We start from the raw sequence: 27,465 nt of genomic DNA on the forward strand, positions 1-27,465 counted from the left end.
GAAAACTTTTTATTAGATATAATACCAGCAGTTTTAATCATAAATTACGCAGAGTCGTAAAAGACCAAAGTTTATGAGAAGCGATTTTTTTCCCGCGCAGTTTACTCGTTATAACTACTACTCGATGGCGTGAGGGTAGGGGAGGGGGATGAGAGGGACGGTTTATGAAATCAAAGATGGCCGATTTATATTAAATGAAGTCTGTCTATAAGCTCAGACACGACAAGTAATTGCGCTATAGCGTTGTTTACACTGCATTCTCATCCTGCGATCGTTCGTAACGGATAGCGTATCTTCAGCTCGCAAAATATGCACGAAGGTAATCACTTAGGAAAGTAAGCATTTCTCCGGTGGAATGAGTAGAGTAAACTTTGTTAAAATTTCGTTGCATTATCGACTTCATGCTCGAAGACGTGGCCTAAGGGGGAAAAGGACGAAAAGTTTTGCTATTTCGCACCGTATCCATGGCCATATATTATACGACGATAAGAAAGGAGAGCTCATTTTTCCCATAGCATAGCGATGATCGAATTGGAACAAGTCAAATAGCACGAAAATGGGGATTACGGAAGGCGTAATGAATTTGAAACTGTACGAGCGAGTGCTCGGCAATCCCTATACGGGTTTTATTTCTGTCCTTAAATTTTAACTCAATAGGAAAGTTAATATTTGCATTCGATTACGTATTGATTAAGCGGCGCAAATGGAGCGCCCCTTTTTACGCGCGCGTCCCACCCTTATAGCTCGATCTTCTCCTCTTTTACATATCTCCTATGTATATAGATATATGTCTAATGCCAACCTCCTGGTAATTCCCTCTCGATCGTTCCTTTTTTCGTATTTGCAAGTTTACCTTGCCATGAGAGCTGTAGGTTTTATAATTGCATGATACTTTATATATTTCCACTATTTCAGTGCACCTGCCGTCAGGGAGTCCAGGAAGGTTGAAGCACATATACAAGTGTAATCTTTAGGAGCTCGACTAGGCTTTCAGTGGATTAAATCTGACAACACTGGCGCTTTTGATACTGCGAAACTTAAATTACACACGTACGGTTGATCTGGCCGATCAACGATAAAATCTTGTGTAAGCGGATGAGGCTGAAGCATTTTAATTAAAATGCGATTTTCTGTAACAAAGAGACGATATAACTTTTCGTGAATATTAACTACTGGCCTCATCGACTATTCTTCATAACTTGTAACAGCGATTATCGTTTTTCATCGCTCGCCTGTATAGTTATCCTCCGTTAAAGAACACTTTTTTTTCCATCGCCTCGACCAGTCAATTTAATTAATCAGCAGTGACGCTACTCTTATCATTTTATATCTACGTTCAAAAAATATCGTTCATAATATTAATTAATAGCCTTTATCAAGAACATTTTGTTACAACAATAATTATGTTTATCAATATTATGAGCGATTAGTAGTTACTTATTCATTTGTTCAATCAATACAATAAAATCATATTTATTGTGTAAATAAACGATTTGCGTTTGTTAATGTCAAAGAATTGATTGAGAGGATTAATCGTTTAATACTTTACATAAATAAGTTCACACTTTGATATAAAAATTCAATCAAGTACAACACAAAGGATAATCGATACAGACAGTTTATTTGTATCATTAACGCATTCATATACACCATTAATAACTTTATGAATATCTTTATTTTCATTTTGACCCATTAAATACATTAGCGGGAATTATAAACATTATTGTAGTATTTACAAATGTGCTTATTTATATATTTCGTATGTTCCATACAATTAATTAATCGATAAAAAAAGAATCAATAATAAACGCTTGTCTGTCTCTCAGCTCCATAAAACTCAATGTAGGTTGCATTTTAGCAGAGTGCGATTGATTATCTGCAAATATACTTAACGTATTTTTAGCTTACGTAATGATTAGTCGCTCGAAATTAATGAATATATTTATTAGATGATAATATTGATAGTTTAGTTCAATTTTATCGTAACAGCAAATGGTTCTGAAAATTGATGCTCGGGGCACACTTAATCTAGCAAAGTGCGTGTAATTGCACATTGCTAACTTATTCAAGCATGCAATATACATGTAGCAGAGACGAGTATGCACAGGGTGGCTTTGCGATCTGCATTCGCTAGAGAATTATGCACTTATCGATTTACTTTGATCAGGATGAGACCCCGCTGCTTTCAAACGAGTCTACGCTTTATCCGTCAAACCGCTGAACTACTCGATATTCATCAGTATCTTCTAGAGCTTGCCGGACGCACCAACACCAACGGCGTTTGCCAGGATTACGCTTCATTTGTTCCTACTCCACCTCTTCCTGATTTATGCCGAAATTATTGAATGACTACAAGCATCCACAATCTTTACCAAAGCGTTAAATCCACCTTTCCGAATAAGCTCTACAATTAATTTCCATCTCGATCCACCCATTACTACCTCGCAATCTTCAAGCTGATCAATATCAAATTTCAATTCCAACGTTTACCTTAATTACACATATTTTTCTTTGTTTTTCGCGTGTTTTTCATTTCACTCCGATAAATCGGCAATTATTCGCCAGCGTTGATCGTGCTTTTGAGAATTTCAAATTTCGGCGCGTCTCTAGAGCTGTGCATCTGGAATATTATTCGTGCTTTGAAGCAATAGCGTGAATGGCGTTCCAGGCTGAAATACCTGGGCATAACCATAATCCCATCTACTTACTGGTAGTGCTTCTAAATATGAGAGAATCTATTCGATTCTGATTATTGCTATCGGAGCAATAATAGCGTTAAACTCGATCCTTAATGCTTGAAATTAGGACCTTAATATGATAAGGATGATACGTCCATGACCATTAACCTGCCCGACTTACATAACAATTTGGCAAACAAACTAGTGTTCCATAATTACGCTTCCTTCCTGAACCTCGGATAAGCATGCTCGTACATTTAGCAGAAGGTTTCTCCGATTAAAATTCCAAATCATTTTTCAACAGTCGTACGTGTGGCGAATAGAGGAACAAAAACCTTATTTTAATATAATACTTACGTAGGATTGTTCAATGAATATGTATATAGTATATATATATGGTGGCCAATTTTATAGGACTGGACGTAGGACGATGTAGGAGTGTGTAACAGCCGGTCTCGATATCCTGGACGGACAGGGTCGTAGGTAACAAATTCAATCTGTATAGAAAGGAGGGGGGATTCTCGGGTGTCCAAATACGGTCGGTACGACCGCTAATGGTCAGCTGGCCTGGTTGAATGTTTCGCGTTGGCTTATACGGCCGTCGTCACGAGCACCGATGCACAAATATAGGAATACACATATACATATATATATATATATATATATATATATATATATATATATACAGACGAGTTTAGCTTACACTCGTGCGTGTCGCTTCGTTGGCCAGTGTTCGTTCTTCCCCGCGGCAGATAGGTATACGTAAGGTTGGTATAACCGGACGCTGTTATGGCCATGTTCTCATGTCAAACCGCAGCCTAACGACCTTAGGGGGTTAATGGTGGCGCCAGTCCCCGTTGGCCGATCCAGTGATAAATTGCCATTAATGAAGCTATACCCTGAGCCAACCTTCCCCAAAACGCTACTTCGCCAGAATACGCACCTCCGATTTACAATTCCATTGTTATTCACGCCGGTCGCGCTAGAAATTGCATCGGGTTTTCTCAGCTGGCGCCTATCCAAACGAAAACGTCCCTTTTCGCCTGCTTATTCACCCTCGCAAGCTCGAATGTCATCCGTCCGCGAAAGAAATGGTCAGAAGGTGCGCGAATTAGGACTTTCTTCCACCCCTTTTGCCCTCCCGACCCCCGTCGTCACTGGATGCTCCACCAATCTACCAACTACTCCACCCTCTTTCTGTCTATGCCAGCTCTGCTTTAGATTTAGGATTTCCTTCCATCCATTTGCCTCTCTCTACACTCCGATTCCACTTCCCTTGGCTTATATATATATATATATATATAAAAATCTCGACTGAATTCAGCACCTGATTTCTTTCTCCACTATAGAAATTTCCAACGATTTAATCCCCCTCCATTCTCCCTCCATTCCCCCTCCTATTTCTTGTTTTTTATTTTATTCTGATAATTATTTCCAATGCGTCTCGGATAGCGTAGTAGAGATAGATTTTCTCATTCGACAAGGTTTCAAGGGGCTATTCTACGTCAGGTTATCTTACGTGAGTTCTAATCTAGTCCGATTGACACGGTTTAACTATTCCCGTGCTAATCATCATTCGAGTGGCGGAGGAGGTGGATGAATACGGCGGAAATAATCGTAAATTCCAATGGCATTGTCGATTTGTGCTGTTAGGATCATTAAGCGGAAGCGTAGCAGCTCTCTTGGAAAATTTCTGTCCGTGGTTTGCCATCCCGAAAATTTACGGCAAAGTTAAAGTATTAAATATGAAATTCTTTCGGTTAATTGTTTACGGTATTTCGGTTTATGAAACGGTTTTATACTTTGTTAAAAATATCTTGCTGAGGAAAGTCGAGTGAAGGCTATTATAAAATATCGTATTTCCTACAAAGAAGTTTTACGATTTTCAAGCTTGCGTTGCTAATTTTAAGAAACACCGTTAATGAAGTTTTTAAAAGGGTTGCTGTTTCTATTACAAAAGAAAATAATCTGCGAACGTAAACACGATTGCAAATTCAGATGAATTTTCCTAGCAGAATGGAAATGCGTATATTGACGCGTCGCATAATTATTTCTTAGTTCGATGCTTTTGATTTAAAGTCGTGGAGCTGTTTGCGACATCAGGCAGAATGGGTGGAGCCAGAGGGTTCCCAAGGGTCCTCAGCGTCAAACAAGGAGAAACCGAGCAGCTCTCCCTCGTCTGCATCCTAATTACCTCATTTCGTTCGAAACTGTCCGGAATCTCGGATAGCCTGGCTGCGCAGTACGCGTCATCATCCTAAAATAAAAGAGGAAAGAAAGCAAAAGGATGAGGGTGGGGGAGAGGAAAAAGCAAAGGAGAAAGGGAGGAGAGACAATGAAAGAGAAATTTGGAGGCAAAGTAAGAATTTGCTAGTAGGGATTGCAGGAAATAAGGATAGGCGCGAAAGTCGATGCGGGGTAATAAGAAGGTTAAATAAGGAAACTGCGGGGATTAGAAGAGATGAAGAGACGCTGGGAATGGTTTTCATAAATCTCTGTCGTAAAAAGAGGATTTATTTGGAGGAGGGTTGCGCTAGCTGATCCCGTTTCCATTGAAGCGCGGTGTGAAACCGAGCGCGTTAGAGTCCTACAGGACTGTCTCGTTAGTTTCCCGATAAAGCGATTGCCTATCCGTGGATGTCAGTCCTGGCAATCATTTAAAATAGCTCCCTTTCAACGTTCTCCATCTTATTCTCATTGAATCAATATCTTGCAACTGATCTTGGAGTATCGAGAGATATCAGTAGTACGAGAGAGAGAGAGAGAGAGAGTCAATCATAAAGTGGAGAACATTATAGCGGTACGTGATACGTTATTGTTAGTTCTATAGGGCCGTATATATGTTCGGGTGGAAAATAATTCGCGACATTTTAGAGGCGGAGAGAAAAATGAGGGTGGATTTTGGTGATAGACGGGCCAACTAGGAGAGGAGAGAGGCGAATCCAATTTCTAAGGTATACGTGTAGTCAATCCGTAGTATAGATAGACGGTGCGAAGTTTCGCGGTGGAGAGTTCATTTTCGCCGTCTGTCGAGTCTGTCAAGAGAGTCTGGTGGTTTCAAGGCCGTCTTGTCTAGGGACACGAATCTCCCGCGTGAATTCTGGGAGAAATTGTCGCATTCTCCCAGTACTACTCCCGAATGCCTTATACCTTTCGGTTATCGGTCGATTGTACCTTCCAATTCTGTAGGCAGACGAATCTCATTATCTACTCCTCCTGCCTCCAAGATCCCCATTTCACCCCTCACCACCCTTTCTTACAGGAATCCCTTTGGAAAAGGATCCAATGACATCCTTGCCAGTCTAACGCACCGTTATAATCTATCTTCCTCATAGATACAACTCTGAATTTAACACAAAGCACATTTTACATATAATGTATGAGATATGACACCTACTCTATGATATTTAAACCAACCATTAGCTCAAGGTCAAATATAATCACGTTAATGAATAAATTCTCCGTGAAGAAAATAAAATTTAAATAACTATGTTCGTTTTACTACGTAATCGTGGAGAGTCCTTTCGAAACAAGCACAGCAAGTTGGTGTGCTCAGACTGTTCTACCACAATTCCAGGAAATGAAGACCATACTGAAAACAAAATGTCTGATCCTCTCTTATTGCGTCTGTGAGAATACGTCTGCCTGAGTTGAATCACCTTAGGGCTGTGTAACTTGCGACACGAATTATCGCGTATCAAAGGTAGCTCAGGGCTTGCATGAGTAATGGTTATAACGACCGGGTATCGTTAAATAGACGCGTAAAGTTTTCCTAAATTCATGAGATTCTAGGAATTTGATTTTGGAATCTACATTAATGTGCGAGTAACTTTGTACGAAGATATAAAAGTACACTGGGATATATAAAAGAGATATATACGTTATACGTTCGTCTATCGAATGTAAACCAATGGTGCCAGTCTTAGGAGCTTGACCTGTATTCAGATTCGAGAAGAATAAAGACGGACAAGAGGGATCTTTTGGTAAGATTGCAACCTTTCTCGAGATCCGTTATCGCGGGAAAAGCTGGCAGGGGCCTCGGCGAGAAAATGGAGAATCTCTGCTTGTTATATTGGTGAAGTCTGTCGTTATCAGTTTGAGAGTAAAGCAACGAAGGCAGTGAAATCTCGGTCAATCAAAAGACAACTAGCATTCAGCTGAGTTGTTTTCCGTAGGTCTGAGCAGACGGGGGTCATTCGTAAGCACGTTCAAAGCCGGAGAGTTGGCTAGATGCCAGTCTGACTACAATAAAAGCTCCTCCGCTTACGAAAGCAGCCTACAAATTTTAACCTTTCTCGCTACGAGGTCTCCTCGCTTATGGAACCCGCAGTGATACATCTCTCGTTTATTCATCCGACTGTCAAAAGGCCGAATCACTCAGGAATATATAACTCGCACATTGAACCGGATCCATAACAGATGTAAGACTGTTATGAAAATATCACCGGATCAAAACATCCTTAAGGATTGTTTTAATCCAGGATTATCCCTCATCAAGCAAGCTTTTCGCATTCTCCGGCTAATGCAGAGTTAGCGACTAGACGTCAGCTTAAAATTTATTCGACTTACGGAGTGGAGCACCGAATTAAAATGTCGTAGACTTAGAATTGGAATGAAAACTGGTTATCGTAAGCGGGTCAGGCGGAGATAACGGAAATGTCGAGGGAAGATAAAGAGGGGATATCCCATGATAACTGGGGCTGTCCAGTGGCTGGAATGCGGAAGGCAAGATAGCGAAGGAAATGAACCAATTACAGCACGCAGAGTAACGAGTCTTAATGAAATTATGATCGAGACTACTTAAACGATTTTCCATTTGAATAGCCCGGTAGAAGGCAAAGCTTTTTGCACGATGGTTATCGGCGGCTCTCGCTGGGACTTTGAAAGCTCGCCTCGCGTTACTCGCGAAAGCGCATTGTTCATTCTCAGCGAATCTTTAATGTTTCATTAAGAGCAGGCTAGCGATAAAACCCTCCCCTGAAACCATGAAGCCAGCTCACCGTCCATTTTCCTTGCCATAAATTGCATTCAGGACTATTCTGCTTTTTTCCAAGGAGTGTTCGAGAAATCTTAATACATACACGTAGCGTATCGGAAACCAATACGATCGCAATTAACTTTCACTTTGCCTCGCCGGGTGATTAGAAGTAATTAGATTTTAATTGCAGAAGCGCAGGAGGGTAAATAACGCCGAGGCGCATTCCTTTCATTAAACTTCTCCTTAATCCAGTATACCTGGATATCTAGCAATTAAGTCTGGATCCCCCTAATTAACTGCATTTTTCCCTTGTATTATTCACTGACGTTGCTGGAAGCATCGGGTTACAGGAGTTAGCGGTCAGATAGCGAGTAGAGAGAGAGAGAGAGAGAGAGAGAGAAAGAGAGAGAGAGAGAGAGATGGATGAAAAAAGCTTGCTCTTAATTGTTCAGGGTATATAGGCTGGAGCTTACGCGAGGCTATACGTGCTAAGGAGTTTTGCGCGACTAGCTAGGAAAAATTGAATTTATCCAGACTCGGAGGAACAAACTGCTTATTGTAACCTTCTCGTTAAAACAGTAGGCGAGAGATCGAAAGAGAATCCGATACGGTCGGCTAATGAGACAACGACTTGATTTCTAACAAAACCAATTTGAGAAATCCTCGGTACACGCGGACGAACGTCGCATGACTCGCGAAGACCGGTTGTTGGGTGCAAGGATCACGTACTCCTTTGATAAAGTTTCATCCGGGTTCTCTTGTTACCTTATACTTACTTTACTCCAAAAATTTTGCTCTCGCAGATACGTGTCATAATTCCACGTGCATTCATGATCCGTCGTAACGTGACAATTTCAGTTGCTAGAGTTCGCTCGATTAGAGGGATTTTTCATTTTTCTTAAACACACACGTCATCCGACCTTGTTATTCCTTTTTCCTTCAGCAGTTTCTCCTCGCTTTGATATTGGAACTGACTGAATAATATCTTTTTCAACGGCGCGCTACTCTTATGAATAGTAATAGGCTGTTTCGTATATATATATATATATGTGTGTGTGCATGTGAATAAATTAATTTCAGACTCGGTTAAAAACTCTCAAATCCCGCAACTACCCCTGGTAGCATTTCCCTCCTCGTTTGTCTCGATCCCTATACAATAGGACATATTTTTTTAATCATCCGCAGTATCATATTGCCTTTACGTTATTGCAATCTCTGAATTAGGATTCTCCCCTCGAGTTTCTTATATGAGGTTTTTCATAAAATCCCTTGGTAAAGTTTTTTCTTTGCTATAAAAAGGGGCGGTCTTTTTTATAATGGCAGAACGGTTAGCGGTGGTATATCGAAGGGAAAATTCTGTACTTTCCAATATTTATTTCTTATTCGTAGCTCGGTGGAACGTTATCTGAACGAGAGCTCCCGTCCCAGCTCACCTTGGGACAGATAATAGAGCGCCCACCGCAATTTCATTAACGAGAAATTCGAAATGCAAGCTCCGCTCGGGACAACGCCGGAAGTGTCCTTCCTTTCCCCGCTTCCCCAGGCTAGCCCCTCTACCAACGAGTGGGTAATTGCCCCACGTGACTCTCTCGCCTGCCAAGTATCCTCCAGTTAATTCAAGACTTTTAAAAGTTAGGCTGGATTAAAAGTTGGTGGTTTGCGAAACGCTTAATATTCCCGAATCTGAAGTTTTCATGGCGAGACGGGATCTAATGGCTCGCCATCCCCCTTTTTATGGGCTTTTTGAGGTATTCGTGTTGCTTTAATTGAAAGGATAGTCCCTATGATGTAAGGAAGGCGCAAAGCTAAATATTTTGCGCGTTCCACGGGCTTCGTGCGAGCGCTCATCGGCCAAGTTCCACGAGTATCCCGGAAATGTTGATTACTTTGGAAACTACCTAATGCCCAGTTGGCACGCTAATTTGTTTCTCGTTTCCAAATTTTATACGCGATAGCGATTGGCGAACACTGTCAAAAACTTTTCGCTTGTTACAGAAACTACCGAGATAACTACTGTAACAACTTCATAGTAAACATTTATGACCGATTTTGATTAGATAATTGGCTTAATCCATTCGTCTGCACTTCCGGACGCGCATGGAAATCTATGAAAATTTATTATTAAATCGCTTAAACGCACCTTAATAATAAAATTCACTCCGCCTGCATTTAAATCCTTTGTATTTCCGTTTAATTGTTCTCCATTTATTTTAACGGATTTCAACGCACAATGCGCTTGGATTTTGACGGTCGCTAACGTTTGGTAATTTGGTGAAACGCGGTACTACGCGCGTACACGTGTTTTCGCCTGCGTGTATATGGATGGATATTATATGTGTGTGTGTGTGTGAAGGGAGACACGTCGTCGAATTCGTCAAAACTTTCCGACGGAGACTCGAATAGCTGAAACAGAATTCGACACCAAACGAAACTCTAGACACAAAGGGCCTGCGAGCAAATAGTCCTTTTAGAGGTTATCCTGGAATCTGACACTGGAACCAGCAACGTGTCACTCGATGTTCACTGACCATGCGCGAACCTTCTGGCCATTTAAAACTCTAGTTTCGCTCATAAAGCTATAACATTTCACTTGCCCCTTCTTTCTGGCCAAAGACCCGTGTGTGTATATATATATATATATATATATATATATATATATAGGTGCGGCCTAACAGCGTAGGGAACTTTTGGCAACACTGATATGGACCATAAAAATAAGAATAAAAAATAAAAGATTTCCCGCGTATTGGAAGGGAAAAAGTTCTTGGCATTTTTCTTCAATCTCTGAGCTTTTACAAAAAAGAAACACGTTAATGTATGATAGATATGACGAAAAAGTATAAGAGGGAAGCAAGAAGGGTGGATTGGAGCCCCTGGCAATCTGGCTACCCTACCTCGAACTTCGATATTACTTCTCCATATAACGTTCCTGTATCGTCGATACATACACACACACCGAAGCAGCCACCTACATACACGTACACACAAGCACATTCGCAGAGAGCATTGGAAAATCAGCGCCAAAGAAATCCGAGTTTCTCGGCTGCACAACTTGCTTTTCCGTTGGAAGGAGCTCGTAATTCTGCAGGGTAGGCGATTACGTAGACTCTCGCGAGATAAGAAGCCACGATGCGTTTGTAGATAACGTAACGTCGGTCCTATCAGCGAGTCGTAACGGCTTCGAACTGCTTCTGAGAGCTGCCATATCTATGAAGATGATTATCGGTTATCGCTGGCAGCCTGGGTTACGCAGCAAAATCATCCAAAGATAAATACCAAGGGCCTTCTCAATCCTGACTCCATACGCGAATCCATATTAAGCTATCCCTTAAACCCACCGGGTAATCAACTGCCACTGTCTTCGATTATCCAACGTTCGATCGAACAACTTCCATTGCGTCGAGTAAACTCGACATTTTTTCCCTGGCAATTTCTCTCCAACCCGTGGAAAAACATTTTTAGCAGCAAGAAAAAAATGCTTCCCTTTCGCTCTAAAAACACGTTGAACCTATAAAATCATTCGCATTTGTACCCATTCCTCTTTTAGTGTCCAGTAGCGACCTATAAAGAATTTTTTATGGCACCGATGAACAGTTTGATACACGATAATAATGGTGGAAGGTGGAAAGGTGCAAGAAGAATCGGTCCAGCATGGTCTCCTGATGCCAGGTTTCGTTCAGTCATGGCAAATACGTCGAGGGGGAAGAGGAGGAGGGGGAGAGCTGAATGTTTTTTCTGCAAGACGTATAGAGCTGATTGACGAAGCATAGGAAAGGATAGTGGGCTTATGGTACGGTGACACGGTTGGCTTTTATGGTAAGTGGGATATTCGTCGTTACCGGATGGCGAGAATGGGACTCGTTAAAGTCTGGCGCGCATCACTGAGGCGTTTTAGTGTCATAATTTTCGCGTCGTAGGGCTCGCTCGAAGCGAACGACGCTGTAGTCGATCGTATCGAAGCGTCACTGCTCGAGAAACGAGTGGGGAAGGGAGGGAGGGGGTTGGGAGTGGCAGGGCGAGGGTTGGAATCGAGGCCGAGATCATAAAGGGAATGCCACTTGTGCCTCGCGAAGGCCCTGGTGTGCAATATCAAAGATTTCTCATCGTTCTATCCTGCTACCTTCGTCACAAAGTCTTGTCGCACTTGTGCTCGCTTTTACTACTGAAAACCGTAAAACTCACCGTTCTCTGGAATAGCTTGTGTTTAATTTCCGAAATTCTAACTAGCTAGATAGCATATAATACTGATAATTTCTACAGCTGGCCCGGTGCACGCATTATTATGGTAGATATTCCACGATTACACTCGTGGTTCTCCGTGTTACTAATTGCGCAACTATGGTATCAAGCTACTTCTTTACTGCACAATGCGAAGGTGAAATATGAAATAACACAATGCACGCGGAAGAAGTTGGTGAAAGCTGTTTTTGGGAATATTAAAGCGAGTGCAGAAGTTTGGGGAATAAGCAAAATGTTAAACAGCATGACGGTAGTTTCCATGGTACCTGTGGGGAAGATCTTGGGGATAAGCCGAGGACTATCGCAAGGCTTAATACTAACACTGGCTCGTCCAGCGTTGATTACACTCCATTGTGGCCGGCGGGCGCCCCCTACCCTTAAATCCATGACGCGAACGTTGTCCATATATCAAATGTGTCTCGTATCCAACGGAAGGTCTGTCGCAGCTATAGAGATTCAGAGCGAAGGGGTCCCTCGACAGATTTGTGCTGCATTTTGATTTACATCTATTGACACCACCCTCCTTTTCATTCGCTTTTTCCACTCTTTCCAATTTCGCACCATGTTTTTTCCTCGTCTTATACATTATTACCAGTTGACATACCCTAAATGGATTCCGTATGAAGCACGTGTAATTGCACATTTTAAATATTTATCGCGTTCTAGCTTGTATTCGATGAAAGTTATAATTGACCTGGTAATGTACCCAGTAAAAATGATGGATTTTTTCTTTTCTGCGCAAGGCGCATTCCAGCATAACAAAAATGCGTTTTTATCCCAGGATTCTCATCGTGAATAGAATTTATGAAAAGCATAATATTAAAACACGTGTATTACCGAGGTAGGAGAGAGGATTCCGACTTCAGCTGGACATAATTAGCACGTCTTTGGGATTTAATAAGCAATCCTCAATGGAAGCGTGATCACGTTCGTAATAATCCGACCACGTAGATCCTCGTGACGTAGAAAACTGCTGCGGCCCCCCCCCCCCCGCTGATCGGTCCGCATCCAATTTGCGCGTACGCAAATATCTTTCTCTCCCTTCGTAATTACAATTCCAGCCTCGCACGTACCTACTTGCTTACATCTCGTTGAAAATTAAATAACGTTCCAATTAAGGTAGCTTTATAGTTATTTATTAAAAACGAAAGAAAAAGTGAGTGTGGCCAACAAAAAATAATCTTCCATTTTAGCAGAAAAAAGACAATTGCAGTGAAATAAAAATTAGGAAAATTCAAGGATTTTATCAACGACCAAATTTTAATATAAAAATAATTTCTTTTTCCACTTTATATATAGCTACCAATATTCTTGAAGCGTGCAAGAATTTTTAATCAATGTACGCTCGATAATACGATGGTCTTTATGAAATTCATTTGTTAAAACTCGTACACCAATGGACAAAAAACTAATTACCCGCGAGTTATTTAAAACGAATATAAGAACATTGGAAAAATTTTTCGAGTTATAGAACGAGCAGGTTAGCCGGAAAAATTGTTTGTCGACATAATAGAGGGCTAAAGAAAACGAACAGGGCAATAAGAAGTGTTTAGGCAAGAAGCGACTCGTTAATTATGTATAGTGGTTGTGATGATTCTCGAGCGGTCCTTTCAGTAAGATCAAAGGGAAGCTGCGCGTGTACTCGAAGCTGCAGGGATTTTCTTTGAAGGACCAAGTGGATATCTATAGTAGAAAGACGCTCGACGTCCACAGAGACTCGCGTTACCCGTAGCAGCCGTAGATCGGGCGTTAACGGTTGACAATGCCAGGACGGCGAATTAAGCTCTAAATACACGTACAGACATTGAACCATCGATGCTGCTGCGTCGAGGCTAAAGGGGCGTGAAGGGCCCCTAGCTGATTAGCATTCTATATAAATTGAAGCGGTGAGATCGTCCTGGGTCCAGTTTGGTCCAGGGTAATTGAGAATGGATCTGGTACCCGCCCACTATCTGACTCTATCGTCGTTATCTGCTTTGGTCCTCCCATTCCCTAAAGCTTTCTCTCTATGCCTCCCGTCTCTCCTTTTGTCCATATTCTCCTCGTATACGCTCCCTTAGATCCAACCATCGCCCCTTCCAAAACTACACCTTTACTGATAACTGATGCATACAATCTTCCCATGTGCACGAGCATACATGCATAGAACGAACACAAACAAATTTTACAGAATGTTGAAAATTCGATACAACGTTATAACATTATTATTATAGTTCTGCAATAAGCAACAGTTACACGCGTTTAATATAAGAGTATGTATTGTAGCTTCGTTTGTAGCAACCTATATCGATTTGTACATTTACATCAATCTAATGGATGTTCGTTGTATATATAGTATATCCTATTGATGGCAATAGTTTAGACATTTGCATTAATCGGCTTCGCTTCGTGTACCCCCTGATGTTCTGTATTGCATTGGCCTACCGATAGCGAGCAGACAGTGACCAGTTACTACCTACTGTCCGTACACTAAGACCAACTACAACTGCATGCTAACGGCCCAAAGCGTTCTCTGGCGTTCTCTACCGTTCTGTGCCGCTCTGTGTTGATCAGTTGATATGCTTTTCGAGAATTACGGAATTTACGCAGAGAACGTCATCTGAGATATTTCCTTTGAACTAAAACGCAGCGTGAAAGATCAAGTAGCACTAATGGCCCTTCTCTTGTTTGTTACTGTCTTAGGCTTATAATTGTTGAACAGTATTAAATATACTTACACCAAGGTTTATTCCCAAGAAATTAATATTCACAGAAATTAGGCAAATCGCGACTATTATATAATAATTGTATTGGTAATTGACGGTATAATTATTCAAACTGTTATTTGCAGCTTAAGTTTTAAATGAAATTATTCCGAGTGGAAAGCTGGCGCAAAAAATTGCCTCGTTTTCGCATCCTGATTGTAACAGATTCGATCAGGAGAATGTATTAATAACCACACGATCGATTAGTCACTAGTAGTTAACGTATTCTGCCCAAGAACCAATTAATTAGGAAGGATGCTAATTGCCATTCCCAGCGTAATTCATCATTTGCCAAATTCCTCCGCTTTCCCCAACAATCTGCTACACATTTTTTTAATATACTTTTTTCTAAAAAATTGTTATTTAATGTTCATTGGGTTTGCACCAATGTTATCAGGTTGAACAAAAGTTGGAAGTATGGGGGATATATTTATTGAGGGGGGGGGGGGGGAGTTCTAGCTGGTATAGAAAAGGTTGAAGGCGTAGGCTAACGATTTTAACAGAATTTTTCGCAAGTGTTTAACAGACTTTGATTGCAGATGACGGATTGAAAGGTTAAAGAGGCAATAATTTTGTTATCGACAGCTAGGTGGGAGGAGGCCGATCGACGTAATCCTTTCCCATAGAGAGTAATCTTTCTTCTTAGAGTATATGCACCTTTAATAGCTACCGAGTCATTAAGCTTTCGCATTACGTTAAACTGGTGCCAAAGAGCTTCACTTCCAAAATCCGTCAGCATTATACGATCTTAATTACTAAAAGTATCTATATAACATCGTCAGATAGCTATATATAAACTAGATTTCACGAAATTTCTTCATATAACAGTAGAGAACTTATGAAGCAGAAGTAATACTATGAAAATTAGCTGGATGCTATTTTGACAGATGTTGAAAATTCAAATTAATATTCTGTGTGGATGAGTCGATGTCAGGAGCATCATTCTTATGCCATTGGGAGACAGTAAAATATGAACACCACTCATTTAAAACTGTCAGAGATTTAGCACCAATTCCATCTAAGCACGTATAAAGTTTCGCAAGTAAACGCGTAAATTAAAAAAAGAACTTAAGAAAAGTTGCCCAGGCTTATTATCATAGTTGAGGAATTTAATTAGAAGTTTGTACGAAAGATCCTTCAGCATTTGATTATGTCTCGTGAAAATCCCTTTGATCCATGATTTTAATTGATTTGATAATTTCTTTTTTATTAGGACGAGAGAGAGACAGAGTGAGGAGGAGGGGGGGGGGGGGTAGAGGAGGCAGAGCTTGCGGTTGCACAAGGCGGAGGTTCGCGTAAATTTCTATTGTGACATGAGAAAGGACAAGCTAGAGCCGCTTGATAGGTACTCGGGCTTGCAAGCTCGACTCGATTACTGGCGCGTACTTCAGCGGGAAGCCACAGCTTATTCGCGATAATGGCGGTACTCTGACGATATTTCATCCCGAGCCTATACGGCCCCAAGCTCCATATGCAAATGAGATCACGGATAACGCCCTTAGCTTTGTCCTCCGACTCCAACTCTATTCCACAGTTAGCCTCTGAGCGTAGGAAATTACTCTGAAAACCTTCATTATAAATTAATAATAATGAGACAAAATTAAAGGTATATTTGCAATACGCCCTTTGTACTTTGCAAACAAAAAATGTTTCAATTTTGAGTGAACCAAGGTAAAAGATAAAAAGTTTGGAGTTTAGGAATCCCTTTGATAGTTCAATTCGAATGATTTAGGCGTCGGTGCATGGGGACTGATAAAAATTCCGGGGGGATGTAGATGGGAGTTTAAGGTTAAATTACGTGTCCATTTAGAGGTATGGGGCGGTCTGGGGGCAGTTGCGGTCGGAGCTGAAAGTTGCTGGGTGGAGATGGCTACCGAGCGTCGCTAAGCAAACACATAAGGCAAATTAATGAGAGCCCGTGCGTGGCCGGGCGCACTTGTAAGCTGCGAGACTTGAATAATGGATGGGCTGACAAGACATGCCTGGCGATATCAGCAGCTTTTCCAGCTTTTCCTTACCCTCGGTCTACCCATGAGAAAGCCGGCCCCTCCTTCATCCCCGATATTTTTTTAAAATTCACATTACCGATTTTTTTTATCTCCTCTTATTTCAAGCTATTTTAGCATTAAGATTTCGTTATTTTAATTTTGACTTTATTTTACTCTTGATATACTTGCGAAATACTTAACACTTTTCTCCTTCCAGAACCTCTTTATTTTCTTTCCCTTCGTTTTTACACCTTTCGTTTTGCTGTTCTTTCAAAATTCGCAGCCCTTCTCATGATTTCAAGCGATATGTATGCGCGTATAAAATACTTGAATATGAAGATCCCCACTGGATGGCGCAAACTGCCATTGGATGCCGAATAAGTAAAGCTATTTCAAATTCGTGTCGAATGCAGGCTGCATTTTAAAACGCGTCTGGCCAATGTATTACCCGTGCTAGCAAACCAACGTTTGAATTTTTCCGAAAATTCATTTCACCACGGTGCACCCACTGCTAACAGTTCAAGAAGATAATACAAATTTTTTGTTTTAATTGAAATGCTTGCGTGATATTACTGAAAATTTTCCATTCGAACAAGTTTGAATAATAAGGATTCCATCATTCAATTTAATCAAGATTTTCCTTCCATAATTTCAATAATTCAAATTGCAAGCATGCTTCATTTCGGCCTGTAAAATTATTCCATTATAAATTATTTTTACAGCTAAAATATTATAGCGTTTTAGTAAGGGTTTTATGTTCTGCTGGAAAATATGCTTCCGACGATAAAACCTGTGAATTATTAAACGATATTTCACGTGACTTCTCGATGATGCAAATTTCCTGTTCATCACTTCACTTTTGAGATTTTTTTATTGCTGCTCTCAGGTCAGATAAGTATGAAGTTAAAAAAAAAAGTAACTTTTAGCCAGACTATCTCACCGCAATGCGCGCGTGATTGATCGACCAAGTATGACGCTTGCATTTATCGCAAATTTTCATGCGGATTTGCCTATGGGGCCAAATTAGAATTACATCTACCCTGGCATTCATTAATTTCGGGTGTTTGATCAATTTCCATCGGTCAGCTGAAAGATTACTGAGCTATACACATGCAGTAGAAATTAACATCGATACTTGACAGTGTATGCGTGCACGCGATTCACTGTGGTTCTATCATAATGTAACACTAATATAATAATAATCCTTATAACTCCTGCAAATTTTTTCACTTTACGTTAAATCATATTAACTTGTATATAGATATATCGTTTTGAATTTTACTGCTAAATATACGTAAAGCATCGAAGCTATGGATTTTCTTTTATTAACTGCACTTATATATATACGCATTTATTCCAAATTATCACAATGTCTCTTAGGAATTTTTAGAATTTAAAATAGGAACGAGCAATTTTATTAATAATTATATATTTTAGAAGGATGAAATAACAATTTTTATCCATATAGTTGCAAATAGAGAACGATGAGCCATATATAGTTAGGATGACATAAAGCAGAGGAGATTGTGCAAAAATTATCTTTGATAAAGTTTATGGAGGCCTGCACGGGATGGCGGGGAGAAGCGGTAAACGCCGCTCGAAAGATCGACAGTGATGCTTTGAATATCCAGTTGCATAGCCACAAGCGAAATTTCAAGCCTTCCACACGGGTGTGGGTCACCGCGATTCTGGTGAATTTCCACACGGCCGGAATCCGAACGAGAATCGATGGGATACCATATTTTGGACCGTCATACTCAACTCAACTCATCTACGATTCACGAACATGCCTCTAATTTCCACAAATCTATCCACAGCCCTTCAATACTCACTTTTGAGCATAGAATAATGATGTATTAAATTATTTATAAAGGTATATATACCTATATATTTTCAACAGCATTGAAATCTGTAATTATACAAAGGCAGCAAAAAATGAGTTAAGAAAAAAAAATAATTGCTAAAGAATTGAAATTATAGCAGACAGAAATTAGGCAGTGCTATGCATGAAGATTCGTGCAGTGGAATAAATTAGTGTAGAAATCCCTATCCATCCAAGAAGTTAGTATACATTTCGTTGTGTACAATTTTCTCATCCATCGTCTTAATTACTGAGCTGTCGTAACCGTCTTACGTGGCTCACTTCATTGCGAGAAGTAGATCGCACGGATTAAGTCTTCAGCGAGTAATATGCAGGCGTTAGTGCTGCGCCGTGAATTAGCGGCCTTTTAAAGGGGCGCAACACCGATATAAGCAGGCTTTACACAATATATACATATACTATATATCCATACACTTCTCACGCCTCATTTACTTAATTAGCTCCTGCCAACTTTATCGGTATTAGACTTAAGCAATAGCTAATGTATATATAATCTTTCTCACGTTATAATATCACGATAATTCAGCGACTAAAGAATATTTCCTTTATTCGTACAAAAATGCAAGGTTCGACGAAAGAAGTTAACATTTAAAGATGAATCGAGGCGAAAGAGGCTGCTAAAAGCAGTAGGAGGACTGTTTGAAAATCATAAATGATAGCCGGGATGCATTAATGGGAGAATTAGAGAGATCCTGAAAATGGTAGGTAACGTGACATTGTCTCTTTCGTGTTTCAGTCGTTCCAGCGAGTATCTCCCTTGCCGGTGAAACTTTTTCAAATATTTATGAAGAAGCCGGTGAAACTTTAACGTTTCCACGATCTCCCGTGACAGCCAGTATGTTCGTTCAAGTTCCACCTACGAGTACAGCGGGACAAAATGATACCTAGAACAGAAGTCTGAGCTTCTTGCTCCTCGAGAAGCAGTCCTGAACTTTTATCTGGGTGGCCCATCTATATCGGTTTTACCGTATTTCTTATTTGGGACCTGGCGCTTAGATATTTAGAGGGCGCTCTGCCCTTTCGCGTCTCTCCTAGTTTATCCTAATGTTTTCGGAAACTCGCTGCCTTCGAAAGTCCGCTACGATCATGCTGGCTGTTGGGAAAATATTGTTCCTTACTGCGCCAGTCGACGAGGGATCTGGGAAAGTGGATAACGAAGAGAAGGCTTGGAATAGCGAGAGGAAATAAAAGGGTGGGAGGGAAAAAAAGGAAGGGGAGGAGGGAAAACAGGTCGGATCTTCTATAAGGAAGGCAGATATCGAGATATCGAATTCCGCGAATTCGCTTAATGGGCATCCCGTGTTCCCCTTAGACAAACGGACGTTCCGAATCCGGATGGACGTGTAGATGTGGAGTATTGCCGAAGTAACGGATAGTGCCTTGAAGTTATTTAATTAGGAAAAGCCCGGAGTTCAAGTGTATATAGCGGCGGCACATAGCTGCTGCTATAGCTTTCTTGGTTATACCCACCCTTGCCCAACCTTCCTCGTAATTTCGCGAGAAGAGGCAGTAGCTGTAATGATAGATGAGATCCGAATCATTAATTAGGAAGAAAACGGTGGAGGGAGGGGCGAGGAGAGGGATTAGACATACCATGCCGGTTAAAGGTATTTCTCTCTCCCGAGGCCGTCAACTTAGATTCCGATAGAGATAACACCGCTGGCTGGCTTCTCGTTATATCCTGCCTCCATTATCGCTTCTCGAAAATGTTACTTGATCGACGATGCCTACCCCGTATATATATATATATATATATATTATTGGCTAGGTACCTCCGAGCGTTAGCAACGATTAAACTCAACTCCAGGTCCTCTTAATTTGGATTCATCAACGTCCACCGGGATAAATAATAAAACCGATGGAATTATCATTGAGAATTTATTTTGGTTAGTTTGAAATTTGCAGTGCACGGATCGAGAGGGTGGGATATATGCAGGGTGAATGAAAGCTGCGATTGGAAAGCGACTGGTAATTCGAGGCTTTTTATTTGAAATTCACTGGGCGTGCGGATATCATCGTTGAAATACGGTAGTGGCAAGGCAGAGCCACGCGAAGGGGTTGCTCTTCGAATAGCAAAGTTTTCAAAGGGAACGCGAACTCGAGGTCGCTGTGTTTTCGCTTAAGCACTTTTGCCGCTCTCACTTCCAGTTGCATATCTAAATTTTATTGCCTGCATCACCGACGAGCATTCCTGGGGCCCATCTCCACCCTTTTCCAGCATTCGCCAAGCTACCCCCTGCTTCCCCCACCCCCCGTCCGGCCCTGCAGAAGCAGCATCGTGAACGAAATTCTTATCTGAGTAAGCCGGCAAAACTGAACGTCTGGAAACTCTCCAAGTGGTACAAGCGCGAACAATTTCATCGAGAATTTTCTAAAATCACGTACTATATTGGGACGATACTCGGATTTTGGCTGGAAGACGTATTCGCGAACGGGTCAAGCGTGATTGGATCAAACTGAAGCGAGTATTATATATATATCGTGAGAGTCCAGGCATGACTACTCGCTTCCAGGGCCTCTGCTTCTTATTCACCGGAAGTCCCGTGTCGAACTCGCTTTAATTCGGTTAGACGAAAGTTGGGTCAATGACGTTCCACGCGGTCCTTTGCATAATCCTATAATAATCCTTCCTCGACTAATTATCAATGAAAGCGAAACTAATTTAAATATCCATCAAGTAGGAGTCGATTGTCGATATTCCGTGTGCCAGATCGATGTACCGAGTCCTGAATAATTTTCTCATGGCTATTATCGGTGCGATGGAACGTCATCGGCTGGTCATATAGGTCTGCTAAATCGATGAAGGATTCCAGATTTATTCGCTTGATAATTTCTTAGAAAATGTGTGGAGAGGGTGATAAAGTCGTTGAGTGTGTAAGAGTAGTAGCTCAACGGCGTGACAAGAACGTTGTTGGAGCACGAGTTTACCGAGCTTTATATCCATCGTGGGTCCGCCGGAAGTTCCGGGATAGGTGTTCCGTTCCATTTCGCCCCACCTCATCACGCGATCGATCCGGTCCGTCTTCAGCTTTCGTTCATTTATATTCCGCTCGTCTGGCGCAGCTTTCGACTTTTCTGGGGTCAGGACACACGGTGGATGCAGGGGTGTGCTATATATACAGGCGAGAGGAGGTGAAAGGGAGGGAGCAGAAAAGAGGGGACGATAGAGTAGCTGAGGGGGTGGGGTGTACAGGGCAGATGGCAAAGGGACGGGTAATCTTGTTGCAGAGGTAAAGTTTCGAGTAACGATTTGACATTTGCCCCTGTAAGTACACCGTAGCGGGAATCGGCGCACGCGGGGGTGACTCTGCGCAAGTACACTCTCGACCAACCATCCCCCTTGTCACCCACAAGGTTTCACCAACATTGCCTTTGCGGCTGACTGCATAACGAAGTAATTTCCAAGCGTCGCTTTACAGTGCTTCGATGGATCTCGCAATTAACTCAAATATGCGTCGCCAGTCATGTCGCCGCGCAGAAACAAGATTTCAAAGCGATAAAACTCGCCGACACGGGGAGAAACTTCCGTAATTTTATTAGCGTGCAATACTAGCTTTTACTAGTATACTAATTTCTCCCCGATGAATGCGGTATCCTATCGAGCGGTATACCTTCAACTTTTCCCATAATCTCAATTTGCTTCTCATTTTTATCAGTATCGATCAACTCTTCTCGCGCTATGCACTATAGCTTCCTTGCATTTGCAAATTCATCAAACTTTGCCACAAAGTTGATATTGCCATGGGCCGAGTCGTTCTTGTAGTTGAAATTAGTCTTATTGGTAGATCACTGTTTGGTTTAGAATTCATGATGCGACTCGTTGACTTCTCCACTCGAACGTCGTTCATGACGAAGTTCGAGCTTATAGTTCCTTTATGATCAACGACAAAATCCCAGCTGCAGGTTGCTTATGAAACCTTATTCTCCTACATATTTATTAACAGCGCGTTTAAGCTCGTTCCCACCAGTTTAGACCACGTTTAAATTTTTATTACTCCTCGTGCGCCATATCAGCTTGCATCGTGCCCGCCCGTTTACCTGCCCGTGTATAATCAACTAATTACCTTCGCTAAGCGACTAGTTTGTGGACACCCTTAGCCAACGGAACGCTGCAATTTTATTAACGAGCCGAGCAAACTTTGCTAATCGTCAAAGATCAACAGGAAAATTTTTCAATCCTCTCTCGTTTCTCATTGATAGATTATATTGTTTTACCGTTTAATTTTAACAAGTTTTCTCTTCTCCCTGTTCTATATATATATATATATGTATATATCGATCGAGCTAAGATTTTTGAAGGAGTTTAGCAGTAAGCTAGCGAGGGCGGGGGGAAGGTGGGAGTAATCGCAAGGAGGACTTGGATTGGAAGGGATAAAGCGAGTCTGTAACATGCGGGTCCAGTGTTCAGCATTGGATGTTCAGTGGCGCGGAGTCAGGCGTAAATGGCGCATAGCTATCGCTGGTGAAATATTTGGCGCATCGGGTGTTAAGGAACCAGGAGAGTCGTATAATATCGGCACTAGCAGTCGCTTCCCCCCTAGCCTTCCCACTAGCTATTCCCACTCTAGTTTTCCGTCCCTGCCGATCTGCGAGGGCTCGTTCGTCGCAGAACAGCTCGGGTGAGGTTAAGTTAGCTACGATCTCTTATCGCCGGCAAGTAACGAGTCAGCCCACGTCCCCCTTATCTTTCTCGATCCCTTTTCACCCCGCAGCCCACACACGCTCGCCGAGATATTGTAGTTCGAATGCACGAACCCCCACACTGAACCTTATTCCGAGCACAAACCCGCAGTATGGTAAGCTGTACCTAGCCCATCTTGAGCGTACACCATTTCTCTGTATGCGACACCCCTATCGAGCCTCCTCGCGCTATAACCTTCTTTCTCCTCCCCCTCCTCCTTCCTATATCCACCCAGCCGAACCAACCTTCCCTCTTTTCTCATCTTTCTCGCAAACCCGCCGTCAACCCCGACACTTCTCTCCTCCCCTCTTCGACTACTCGCATCAATCGCTAAAATCGTTACGTATCGACTAGGCTCTCGCGATATACCTGCGTCAGCCTGCACTTTTCTCCCTCGTTATTTGACAGTTTTCGTATATCCGCTCGTATACCCGACCAGCTTTTACTGATTTATGGCAAGACTTCCTCGATCCCGCGACACGGTAAATATCCATCCAATTACCCGAGGAAATGCAGCTTTGAAAACGACCTCATTGGTTTACTGCTTCGCTCGATCACCCCCTCTCCATTTAATTCCCTCGCTGTCTCGCTGATCCCACCTACGTTTAATCTTCGAGTATTTTCGGTCATCCGTCTTCCCCTTTGATCTTCTATACTAGAAATTATGTCTACTAAACCATATACATTTTATTGTTTTGACTTTGCGATTATCCAAATCTTTCCTCGGTGATTCAGGATGTAACCTTGCTGTGACGTTAAGGATTATGGGTAATTCTGAGAAAATTTCACGTATAACTGCAGCGACAAAATATTTCCTCGCGTAAGCTGCTTAAATGGAAGTCGGGCTTGATGCTTGTTAATAAACTGAATCCGGTCTAAAGTTCTAGCTGTACGTATATATATATGAAAAGGAAGCAATGGGGGATGTCCTGACATAAGGGAAGTGGATCGTTAAAAAAAACTAGGAAGCAGGAGGGTACTTGCCTCTTGCAATGAAAAAGTGTAAGAGGAGGAGGGGGGGGGGGGGGGGGAGAAAAAGAAACAGAAGAAGTAGAAGAAGAAGAAGATACGCGTGCCGTCGTCAATAAACTGTATGTATAGCTTTCGCGCAACTTGAAGCGAAACTTTTCAAACAACATCCGGCAGACTTCACGAATGAACGGGATTGAAACGTTACCTTGTGCCCTCTCGACTCCACCTTCGTTGCTTCCATCATTTTGTCCGCTGTGGAGGATGGATTAGCCATCGGGCAGGTCCGATTTGTAATTCAGGGAGGCCGAAAGGTCAAAAAGCGAGATAAAGTTGAAAAGTTCCGGGAACGAGGACAGGAAAGGAAAAAATAAAGGGGATAAAAGCTAATGAGGATGAGAGAGCCTGCGGCTTTCGAAGTGCGTTAAGTCTGTCGTTTATGGTCGTTGAAGAACGAACTTTCAGTAAAATGCTCGAAAATGTGATAATAGAGATGTCAAATCTAAAAAGTCTCTCTTTGCAAAATAACCCCCCTCCCCCCTAGCTCCATTTTTATATATGTATGTATATATAATTGAGTCTCATAAATTCCCTCGTGAAATAGCGATTCTTCCAAATTAGGGTGAATTACAGAAATTATTTTGTGGTTTGATCGAAACGATCGATACTTGCTATAATTTTCGAATAGCTCGCAAAATTAATTTATTCGGACCAATGGCAGACTGAAAGAACTAGGAGAAGTGGACCGTGAGGAAAGTACAGAGGCCTTCGGGGTACGGAGCTTGCAAACTTTGTAGATTTCGAAAGTTTTGATTGGACCCCGCATCCACTCCCCAGTACACCAATTGATTTAGAAGTTTTGCCAGTGTACCGATAGCATAACGAAAGTATTCTAAAACAGATTCTTCGAGAATAAATAAATTCCTCATTTAACGTTATACCATCATCAACTTAAAACTTCAATCGAAAACTAACCCCAATCATTTAATTTCTATTTTTGTTGCAGGTACCAGGCAACGAAATGGTGGGACCGAAGTTCCAAGGATAGGTGAGCAGCATCAGCTTATCAATCATACAAGTGAAAGCATTTGCTATTACGAATGAAAAACGATGACAAAACGACATTTCCTGGTCATGTAAATTCCACAAAATGCCAGACAGCTCGATGACAGATTGAATGTTATGTGATAGTAAAGTTTTTGATTAATAGTGCTTTTAACTAATTTCTACAGTTAATATTCATACTTTTTAAAAACCAATCAATTGGATATTTTATGATTTTGAAATTGTCGTTGAATCAATCGATGTATCCAGACGTTTCTATTATTTAGTTTCGAAGCATCGAAAAGCAAACACATATCGAACAACGACTGGATCAAAGTGTCGTTATCTTGTTTTATGCCACTCGGCAAGGATTCATTATTGCCGATTTAACGGAGGTTCGTGTGCTGGCAGCAATGCGTGCTACAGTGACCGGACACGGATCAGTTGGCAATAACGAATCTCAAAATTGTGGTAGTAGCCAGCAATGCGTGCACAAATGTAGTAAATCATTCACGTGTTGCAATTTCAGATGCAACTGGAAAAACTCACGCTATTGTAACATAGAGAAATCCATGCAAGAATAAATATCGCCACAATTGTTTAGACAACTTTTTCCCATGCAATTTTATTATACACATAAAAAACTGCTCGAGTTTCCGATAAACGCTTCGAAATTTGTTATTTTCGAACGCACTGCAGTATTCATGCTTTCGTAATTATTATACAAGAGAGGAATTATTTTTGAATTAGAATTTTTGTATTTTCCAAATTTATCGATGATTTTACAGTCTCGCTGAGGATGGGTTGCTTTTATGAGGTAATCAAGCATATATTCGCTATTGATTTTCGGTAATTCAAAATCGATCAGGGGTATAGGTAAGAGGATACTCATCGAGCTATAGCTGGAAGTTGATGGGAAGTTTTAGAGTAAGTTTACCGAAGGTTCTGTCGAGACTTCGGTCGTTTCTTTTACGAAAGTCAGTGGCTCCCTCAAAGGCAGCAAATGTTCAATTAGGCGAATCCATATTGCGTGCAAGGCTGAAATCGTTTGGCTTCCGCAAATAAGTGCGTAGGGCCAAAAGTGTTTTCCTGTCCTTGTGAAAATACGCAGATACCATCGCTTTCCTTTTCAAGAAGGTGGTCGAGCGCGTGCGCGAGTCTCGCTGAAAGGGCTGTCACTCCTTTTGAAGAAAATGTTGGTACACATGGGGTGCAGGATCTTTCGGCATTTGCCAACGGAATACTTTACTTTTTAATGAGACGAGTCAGCAAGAAATACACCCAAGACGACGACCTTCCTCTCGTCATATTGTGTGTATATATACATATATATATATATATATATAGTATATCCCAGCTTATCGAAGCACTACCACACGAAAATAAAAATAAAATGTTCGCCAGCAGTTTGACGATTAGCACGAAAGAATCTTCATATGTTCTATATACATTCTCAGCAAATATTAATCACGTGGTTAAAAGTACATTAATTTCTCGAGCGTGATTTAAGACGGATTTGCTGCATTAGCCACAAGAGGTTGCAGGAAAAATGGAAATATTATTCTATAGTCTTTTGGCAAGAAACGGGTTAAGGTTAAACGCAAGCTTCACTGGAAACTTGAGAACTTTAAATTACGCCGTCACGTGAGTTGTGGCTTGCCAGAATGCGTCTCATTTTTCCGCTAAACTCCATAACATGGGCTGGAATACGAGCATAAAACTTGGGATGGAGATATGCCTGAGGCCGCTGCGCCGCGCCGGCGTCCTAACTAGAAACAATAAAAAATAAGCTTAAGATGTTCTGCATTAAAGGAACTTTTTAAGGAGCTTTCTTGCGTAACTTTAATGTAATATTCACGAGGAGAAGGTCAATTGGAGTTAGCAGGATAAGCGTTGGCGATAAGTTTAATTAATAATAAACCTTTAACTATTTGCTGTACCTTGTTCTCCGTTATTGTTTATATATATACATATACAAATATGGTACTACGAGTGTGCAGAGGGGCGTTGTTCAATCGGAAAGTCGCGAGGAATTTTTGAATCCCGGAGGGAGAGAAGACAGGATGGCAGTGGGACTGTGCAGCAGAGTGCAGCTTGGAAAGAGAGGCAGCACGAGCGAAGGGGCGAACGTTTGAATTTGACGCTCGTATCTAATTCTGTTTAACAGAATGACTGGTGTATACGGGAGCAGCTCGCCGCGCAGGAAAGTTTAAATTATCCTGTCCGCGGAGAGGAAACCTCCTCGGGGAAACGACTGGGATT

The 27,465-nt window shown here is 41.5% G+C and overlaps 1 protein-coding gene across 7 annotated transcripts in view; it reads left to right on the plus strand.

Moving 5' to 3' along the window:
- The window catches only part of tei (teiresias), a 186,793-nt gene that overhangs the window by 35,647 nt on the left and 123,681 nt on the right, over positions 1–27,465 (plus strand). For all 7 annotated transcript variants that reach the window (XM_066728103.1, XM_066728102.1, XM_066728108.1 and 4 more), the window contains exon 3: positions 25,166–25,207. In XM_066728103.1, the coding sequence (XP_066584200.1) occupies positions 25,166–25,207 (42 nt within the window). The remainder of the gene's footprint in view (positions 1–25,165; positions 25,208–27,465) is intronic.

This window comes from Prorops nasuta, unplaced genomic scaffold (assembly GCF_024137725.1).
Source record: "Prorops nasuta isolate Cenicafe-Biocafe unplaced genomic scaffold, Cenicafe_Pnas_1.2 PNAS00006, whole genome shotgun sequence".
In the NCBI taxonomy this organism is placed as follows: domain Eukaryota; kingdom Metazoa; phylum Arthropoda; class Insecta; order Hymenoptera; family Bethylidae; genus Prorops; species Prorops nasuta.